The following is a 9598-nucleotide window of genomic DNA, read 5'->3' as shown; positions in this document are numbered from 1 at the left end:
TATATATATATATATATATATCAACGCTTTGTGTTAGTATTTGTTTTGACTTTCTGCACTTTGGGTTCAGATCCTACTCAAGTTGACTTTGTCTTTCAGCCTTTCGGGGTCAATAAAAAAGTAGCAGTCAAGATGATGGATTAGTGGGACTGTACGGACATGGTACCAGATACCTTGTGGTATTTGTTCCAGCTCTTTCTGTTGTGAGTTCAAATCTCACCATGGCTTATTTCGATGCTAGATCAAATCCATTTTCCCGAGTAAAATCACTCCCTGGCCCCTTGCATGCTTTTTCGGAGTCCTTAAGATGTTTTACTGATTTGGAAACAAGACCAGGATTTTAAGGGTTGACCAACCGATTACATCGACACCAGTACTTACTGGTACTTTATCGATCTCGGTAGGGTGAAGGGCAAATTTAACCTTGGCACGATTTGAACTGAAAACGTTAAAAGCCGAAACAAATACCACAAGATATTTTTCTGATACACAAACGAGTCCACTTTCCAGTTTGAAGGCACCTTCTTCTCTCCCACCCCACCCAGTCTTGAAGGCCCCTAACTAAAAAGATAGAAGTAATATTATACGTGAATGAATATCGAGATGAAATCAATACGAAATCGATTACCTGATTGATAATATCGAATAAATTAACCTTTCTTGCTTTTGTTTTATCGTTTTAGGGTCAGCCTGGACAAAATGGCCCCACTGGAATGGTAAGTTATTTGCTTTTAATCATGGTTTCTTATGGCTGTATGGTTAAGAAATTTGTTTTCCAATCACGTGGTTTTGGATTCAGTTCACTGCAGGGCATCTTGGTCAAGAATCTTCTGCTATGGCTCTATGCTGACCAAAGACTTAGTAGCGGTTTTGGTAGATGAAAACTATCGGAAGCTTTTCATATTTATACACGTTTGAGTGTGTACATGTGTGTCCGAGTCCGTGTGTGTGTGTGTGTGTGTGTGTGTGTGTGTGTGTGTGTGTGTGTGTGTGTGTGTGTGTGTGTGTGTGTGTGTGTGTGTGTGTGTATGTGCGTGTGTGTGTGTGTGTGTGTGTGTGCGTGTGCATTTGCTTTCGCATCCCACAAAAGTCATAAGCTATAAGCAGTGCCGTTGTCACTTTTTCTGTGAAGAAATCATCCACAGACTTCATACCTTTGAAAATGAAGTCACATGAAATAAGAGGTCCCTTACTGGTAAAACAGGTAAGGATTAGTGACAGAAATTGCATCCAACTGGAAACCAATACTTTCAGTAATATATTCATCTAACCCAATGCTTTTCAAACTTTTCCTTTTACAAACCCCTCCTTGCAATGATCCAATGACAAACTCCTTTTTAAATGTTCACACACGTAATATCAGACCAAAACACATCAGCCCGTGATTTTAACTTTGACCAAACTCAGGTACGTATTCTTTGTGCTTCGTATATACCCCCATAGCCCACTTTGTTTCCTACGCCCATAGAGGGTGGTATTGCCCATTTTGGGAAGTACTGATCTAACCCATGCTGTCATGGAAAAACTGATGTAAAACGAACGAATGAAAAGCGATGAAAGAGTATAAATTTTAAATGAGTGAAAATGATAATATTGATAATATAAATCCATTATAATGCTTGTATGTGTGTGCTTTTTTTTTCTTTCTTGTTGTTTGTGTTGCTCTTGAGACTTCAAGAATGCAGAAGAATCCATCGTAAACACATGTTTTGTTTTTGTTTTTAATCAAGAATTTTTTAAAACTGTGTTTTCAGTTGTCTAATTAAAAAGTGTTCTTCTATTTTTCCTGTTCAAAGCCTGGTGAGAGAGGAGCTACTGGTGAGCCTGGGCCTCCAGGACACCAAGGACCCCCTGGTATACCAGGAATGCCAGGACCTGCAGGTGTTACTGGACCAAGAGGACTTCGGGGACAAACAGGAATGCCTGGCATGCCAGGACTACCGGTTTGTCAGAAAATATTGTATTTATTTAACTATTTAATGCAATATTAACAATTAAATTTCAACTTGCTTTTTCATCAATCATTTCTCAAATCCTTTTTCAATCATTAACATCTGGAATGGTTTCTTTTATAGTCATAATGATTTATATCTTTTTTCATAGATTATAGACTCCATTAAAAAATAAGCGATAAACACCTAGTAACAGATGTTAACGATTCTTCTAAATCTCAGTTAACCCTCTTTTTCACCACATTTCTGTTGAAATACACTGCCTTTGTTTCAATCTATTAAAGTGCTAATGATAGATTCCTGTGGTGTAAAATCTCTGTCACGTTGTGGAGAAGAAATAGTAAAAGTATGTGTGTGTGTGTGTGCGATAGAGAGAGAGGTGGGGAGATGGATTTAAATTAATGCTAGTCACGTACATACATACATACATACATACATACATATACACATATGAATGCTGTTGGTACACGCAAACATTCAAACACACATATGATAAATAGGTGTGTTTGTGTGTTTGTGTATGTGTGTGTCTGTGTGTGTATGAGTGCGTGTGCTCGCGCATGTGTATACGGGTGAGAGTGAAGGGTGTGAGTATGTCTTCACGCCAAGGTCGACTTTGCCTTTCATCCTTTCGGGGTCGATAAATTAAGTACCAGTTGCGTACTGGGATCGATCTAATCGTTCGACCCCCCACACCTCCCCCAAAATTTCGGGCCTTGTACCTAGAGTAGAAAAGTATATGTCTCCACGCCATTAGCGTTTATATGTGTGAGAATGTGTTTGTGTGCCAATTTTATAATGTCAAATACTTCTTAAATATTTTATTACCAAAACGCAGTTTGGTGTGTTACTGTGAACAGAGATCGTGGGGCAGGACTGTGAGAGCTGAAGCGAAGGCGGCAGGGAACGGTTAAGAGAAAGAATGAAGATAAGAAATAAGAATTAGGAATAAAGAGAGGAGAATTAGGAATGATGAAAAAAAAAGGCATTAACTCAGAAGGAAAGGAATGGAATTAATGCAAGGAATAGAACTGGAAGGGGTCGGTCGTACGATGAACGGCAAAGCTAAAAGGGAGAGAGAAATGTATGGACGATGGTGATAGGCAGGAATATTTTGAAGCAGCCAGAATGAGAAAACAGGTTAGAAGAGGAAATGTGACTGGTGAGAATTGACAAGATTTCCGAGCAATTAATCAAAAGATTATGAAAGACATAAAAGAATATGATGACAGAGCGAGTGGCATGCTTATGGCTGACACTACACCATAAACTGCAGCATGGTAGCTCCATGTTAATTGTTGCAAATAGTAAAGAATCCAGGGTAATAATTTTGCTGTTGTTAAACTGGTGTTTGAAGCATAAATTAACGTGGAATTTTAATGGAAGGCTTTAATTAAATTCATATTAAAATGGGGAACTTATATTATAGAACTAGATTCAGTTTTGAGCAGATTGGTATCAAAAGGGATAAAAAGATTAATTCTAAAATGTAATTCCCAAATTCTTTACAATGTACCACTTGAGACATCCTGAAACATTTCTGTAAGTTTTTTTCTTTTTTCACCTTCTTATCATTTTTTAGAATTTTTTTACAATGTGGTTTTACTCTGATTCTTAAAAAACATTCTCCAAAACTAATTCATTAATTAAACAATTTGCTTCTCAACGAGTTCTGCTTTATTTATTAAACTCTTTGGACTCATTAAAGCTATAAAGCAACTGACAAGCTCAAACTCTTCTGCTTTTTTGTAATAAAAGTTTTTTCTCCATAAACATCCACTTTGAATTGATTTAATCCTCTTCAATCTAACATTCACATAAGCAATAATTGTCAACATACTTCCGTGCAACCATTTGCCTTAGAAGCACAGCAATGTAAGCTTTCAAATTTGCATTATATCTACTTAGACACCGATTATTTCTGTCACTGTAGCTGCAGTATGGCCAAATAGTTAAGAAGTTAGTTCTAAAACCATGAGGTCTCAGTTCAATTCCACTGCATACATCTTGGGCAAATGTCCTTTTCAATAGCCTTGGGCAAATCCATATTTTGTATGAGAAACTGGCTTGGTAGAAACTGTACAGAAGCCCATTAAATGGACTGTCCCTGTGATTCAGAAAGTACCCCCTTGTCAGGCATATTATGCCATGCTGATTCAGCCTGAGGATTACTTTAAGAGTACACGTAAAAAGCACTTGTACTGGCCCCACATAAAAAAAGCTCTTGTGCCGGTGCCCAGTCCACTCTGTTAAGTGGTTTGCATTAGGAAGGGCATTCAACCATAGAAACCATGCCAAATCAGACAATTGGAGCCTGGTGTGGCTCCCGGGCTTGCCAGCTCTTGTCAAACCATCCAATCCATGCCAGCATGGAAAATGGATATTAAATGATGATAATGATTATGATGATGATGTACATATGTCTGTGGTATACTTAGCCACTTATTTGTTAATTCAAGAGCAAATGGTTCAGTTGATCAGACAACTGAATCTTCGTTGCAGAATGACAGAGATCCACCATCACTGTTCTCATTTGTGATTTTATATTTGAATATATTTGAATATATTTACATAAACAAATTTAGAAATAAACAAACAGAATAAACATTTAAAGTCATAAAAACATTTTTAAAAAAGAAATTAATATACAAACAAAAGAGAAACTGTTTTTTTTTTTTTTTTCCATGTTTAAATGTGAAGGAATGAGATATAAACAGACTTTGGTAAAACTAAAAGAAAGAAAAACTCCCCAAAAAAGCTATTGGAACCAACAGCTTCTTTAACAAAATTGACATTTCCTTCTCTTTCAGGGTCGAAGCATTGCAGAAAATGAGATACGTCAACTTGTTTACCGAATTCTAAGAGGTAAGCAATTAAAAGACAATTATTTTAATGTCATAAGGAAACTTACCATAATTTCATCTCTGGTTATCTTCTTTAAGACATCTATTTATATATTTATTCATATCAATTTACTTATTTGTTTTTGTTTTTTTTTATTTTGAGGAAGCAGGAAATTTTCCTAAGGTCAAATTAATTATTTATTTCAAAAACTACATTTTCTAAATTTTTGCTTTCTAAAAATGTTTCTAATTTAGTCTTTCATTTTTTTTTTTTTTTTTGCCTCAAATTTTGTGCCCTAATGCCCTCACTACTATTAAAATAACTGATTGCAATATGAATAATTGGATTAATAATGAGCCAAAACAAGACACATCACTTCAAGGAAGCAGTCAAAAGTTGATAACACAGTTGGTCTGGACATTTTTGTCTCAAATTCTAGGACTTGCAGGACTAGTTACCCGGTTTCCATGACATACAAGTGACTGACATCACAACATTCCACTGGATGGGGTACCAGTCGATCACAAGGTTACTCATATATAGAGTATTGTGAAATGAAGTATTTTGTTTAAGGACACAAATGCTTGCTTGGTCTGGGGAGTGCAAGGAATCCATGGTCAGCATCATCAGGAAAAAATTGGATAGTTGAAAAGAACAAATAGCATGGTACTGTAGGCTGCAGGTATCAAGCCAAGTGAAGGAGTTCCAACAAAACCTTAATTATAAAAATAATATATGTATATATGTATATATATATATATATATATATATGTGTGTGTGTGTGTGTGTGTGTGTGTGTGTGTGTGTGTGTTTGTGTGTGTAAATATATAGAAATATGATATACTAGGGTCAATTTGGTCAACTAAAGCCCTTCAAAGCAGTGCCCCAGCATGGCCACAGTTCAATGACTGGAAAAAGTAAATGACAAAGTATGTATAAATCTAAGGAATGTAAGACATGCTAATGATATTAATTATGTTAATTATATTAATTATATTGATTATGTTAATTATATATTTTCTATGGAAATAAACAATTATTCATTAAATTACAGAACGTCTTGAAGACTTAACAGCTGATCTGAAAGGACCCCCAGGACCAATGGGTGTAGGGAAAAGAGGTCGACCAGGTCCTCCTGGATTGATGGGTACCCCAGGTAAGATGTTGCATATTTATGATTTTTGATTTCGTGTGTAGAAAACTCTTTTCCCTCAGATCTATTCCCATCAAAGTTTGCTTATTGAACGTGGGTCAGCTATTGTTTATTTTAATGGTGCCTTTATAAATATGATTTTAAAAACTTTGTTTTCCTATTTTCCTGCAAGATTCTAATAAAGTGAATTCAGGTGCTGAAACACATTTGGTTGCATTTTTGGGAGGTTCGTTATGCCAATGATAAACATACACCATTTGTCTAATATTGGTACAATGAGTCTCTTGAGATACAACAATTTTTTTTTTAATTCTAGAATGCCAGCATGGAAAACGGACATTAAATGATGAGGATGATGATAAAGCATAAATTATGCTAATTTGTATTGTACTCTTCAGGATGTTTTAAGTACTAGGCTTACAAAGAATAAATCTTGGGGCTGATTTCTTCGACTAAAGGCATGGCCACAGTCAAATGACTGAAACAAATAAAAGAATAAAAATATAATAAATAATCTAATTACCTAATTACTATTATAAACCAAGAAAATGAGTCTTGCATGTTTGCCTTGATTGTTTTTTTTAAGGTGAATATTAATTTCTTTTTATCATTAAAAAATGCATTCTTTTCCCAATTTGCAATGAGTAAAATCTATTATTAAATTAAATAAGTTTAATTTTTCCATTGAAATGTTTTTAGGTGAGCGTGGTGCTCCTGGACCCCCAGGTGAACGAGGATTTGTAGGAATCCCAGGTCTTCAAGGGCCCATGGGTCCAATAGGACGTGTTGGTAAGAAAGGAAAATCTAAATTTTATTTCATTAAGAAGGATTTAAAAAAAAATAATGCCAAATACATCAACTCTCTCTCTCTCTCTCTCTTTCTCTCCCCATCTTTCTGTATGTCTCTCTTACACTCTCCCTCTATACCCTTCTCTCCTTTCCCCTCCTTCTCACCCCTCTCTCTTACACGCACATCTAATCTTGTCACTTCCTGTTTGAGTTATTTCTTTATTTGTATCATTTATACACACATATCTCTTTCAGGTCCCAGGGGAGAAAAGGGTGACAGAGGTCTTACTGGCACTGGAAGAATTGGCAAACCTGGTTTAAGAGGAAGAACAGGTAGAGTGTGGAATTCTTTTTTTTGCCAGTTTTAGTCACAATTTTTTTGAAATATATTCAAAATACGATTATTGAGTCAGTATATGTATATTTTGAGTTTTTTTATTTAAATTTTGTTAATTTTTGTTTTTCTTTCTGCTTCGTGAAATTCCTTTATCTCTGTTGCAACAACAGGCTTTCTTGAATATCCAAAATTAGAAATTTTAATTAGTAGAATTCATTAATAGGCGCAGGGGTGGCTGTGTGTTAAGTAATTTGCTTACCAACCACATGGTTCTGGGTTCAGTCCCATTGCGTGACACCTTGGGCAAGTGTCTTTTACTACAGCCTCGGACCGACCAAAGCCTTGTGAGTGGATTTGGTAGACGGAAACTGAAAGAAGCCCGTTGTATATGCTTGTATATCTGTGTTTGTCCCCACCAACATCGCTTGACAACCGATGCTGGTGTGTTTACGTCCCTGTAACTTAGCGGTTCAGCAAAATGACACCAATAGAATAAGTTCTAGGCTTACAAAGAATAAGTCCTGGGGTCGATTTGCTCGACTAAAGGCGCTGCTCCAGCATGGCCGCAGTCAAATGACTGAAAGAAATAAAAGAATAACAGAATAATAATTGAATAGTTCAGGTTCTTGTAAATAGTTTATAAACCACCATTTCTACTGTACATGAGGAGGTTTTGGTTAAGGGACTTACCAATTCCATCAAACATTAATATAAGGCACAGGTATGGCTGTGTGGTAAGAAGCTTGCTTCCCAACAGCATGGTTCCAGGTTCAAGCCTATCGCATGGCACCTTGGACAAGTGTCTTCTACTATAGCCTCGGGCCAGCCAAAGGCTTGTCAGTGCATTTGGTAGATGTAAACTGAAAGAAGCCCATTGTATATGTGTGTGTGTGTGTGTCTGTGTGTGAGCCCCACTACCGGTGCTGGTTTGTCTACATCTTCATAACTTACCAGTTTGTCAATAGAGACCGATAGAATAAAGAATCAGGCTTAAAAAGAAAAGTATTGAGGTGGATTCGTTCTACTAAAAACTCTTCCAAGTAAAAGATGAAAAATAAGTTTGTTGAAATATTTAAACAAGGATTTTGCTGGAATTCAAAGGAGAAACTGGATGATGAAGCAAAACCTTTATGTATTATAAATAGCCAAGTATTTCATTTTTATTTGCAAGATTCTTGATGTGAACTTGTATGTTGAAACAGATGTTGTTGTATCTTAGGAGGGTCAGTATGCCAATAATACACACATAATGGTTCTATTTCACTTCCTTTGTCAGTAGTAGTAGTAGTAGTAGTAGTAGTAGTAGTAGTAGTAGTAGTAGTAGTAGTAGATGCTGAGCTGGCAGAATCAGCCCTTTACAATCTGAGTTCAAATCCTGCCAAAGTCGACTTTGCTGTTCATCCTTTCAAGATCGATAAAAATTGCCAGTCAAATACTGGTGAAGATGTAATCAACGAACCCCATCCCCCTAAAGTTGCTGGCCTTGTGTCAAAAAATAGAATTATTAAAGGAATATATTGTATTAAAATTAAAAGAATTTTTTGTTTTGTGTTCCTAGGTCCTCCTGGACCAGTTGGTCCCTCCGGTGTTGGTCGCCCTGGAGAAAGGGGTTTACATGGACCTCCAGGATCTCAAGGTCACAGAGGAGCCCCAGGTTTGCCTGGCCCTCCTGGATATTGTGAATATTGTAACTTTGCTGCATCAGGCCCTGAATATTTCCCATTAAATAGAAGGAATGCTATCAAGGGACCTTGAAAATGACATAAACTTTTCACTTTGCTCTCAGAACACTATTGCACCTGTAGCCACATATGACCACCACCTCCAGCACCCTCTACTTCTCTCCTCTTTAACCGCCGTCGTCATATTCTTTCTTTCACATTTCCCTATTTCTCCTAATTTTCTACATATCTAAAACTTCTTATTTTCACCAAAATTCTCGAGAATGGATAAGTATATATATGGGAAGTAATGCCATTGAATTATGGTAGATTAACATAATCCTCCATATCATATCATCAGGGATTAATGGATAAATAATTCCTTCCATATAAAGGTTCATTTATTTGGAGTTTAAGGATTAAGGGAGCTAAAAGCGAATGACATTAATCAATAGGAAAAATGCTGTGTTTATTAATTTATATCATGTGTGTTCGGTGGCTGTTATGATTCCTGTTATAATTAAAATAGTTAATTTGTATATTGTTCTAATCATCATGACAGTGTACAGCAGTCATCTGTTCACACACAGGAAAATAAGTCATAAATCAAATAGTTTAATATATATATATATATGTGTGTGTGTGTGTGTGTGTGTGTATGTATATGTATATGTATATATATGTATATGTATGTATATGTATATATATATATGTATATGTATATATATGTATGTATATGCATATATATGTATATATATGTTTATATATGTATGCACATGTATATATATATATATTTATATATATGTATATGTATATATATATATATGTTTATATACGTATATATATATATATGTATATATAT

General features: G+C 35.7%; 1 protein-coding gene across 3 annotated transcripts in view; it reads left to right on the top strand.

The window, feature by feature from the left end:
- The window catches only part of LOC106871778 (collagen alpha-3(IX) chain), a 239898-nt gene extending 230474 nt beyond the window's left edge, over positions 1 to 9424 (top strand). For all 3 annotated transcript variants that reach the window (XM_052969917.1, XM_052969918.1, XM_052969916.1), the window contains 7 exons: positions 684 to 716; positions 1797 to 1943; positions 4763 to 4817; positions 5851 to 5952; positions 6649 to 6738; positions 6994 to 7071; positions 8634 to 9424. In XM_052969917.1, coding sequence (XP_052825877.1) covers positions 684 to 716; positions 1797 to 1943; positions 4763 to 4817; positions 5851 to 5952; positions 6649 to 6738; positions 6994 to 7071; positions 8634 to 8830 — 702 coding nt within the window. In that variant the 3' untranslated portion in view covers positions 8831 to 9424. The remainder of the gene's footprint in view (positions 1 to 683; positions 717 to 1796; positions 1944 to 4762; positions 4818 to 5850; positions 5953 to 6648; positions 6739 to 6993; positions 7072 to 8633) is intronic.
- Positions 9425 to 9598: the final 174 nt, after the last annotated feature.

The sequence above is a fragment of the Octopus bimaculoides genome, chromosome 8, assembly GCF_001194135.2.
Source record: "Octopus bimaculoides isolate UCB-OBI-ISO-001 chromosome 8, ASM119413v2, whole genome shotgun sequence".
Lineage (NCBI taxonomy): Eukaryota > Metazoa > Mollusca > Cephalopoda > Octopoda > Octopodidae > Octopus > Octopus bimaculoides.
The sequence above is the reverse complement of the archived record's forward strand: the minus strand, read 5'-3'. Positions and strand labels throughout refer to the sequence as shown.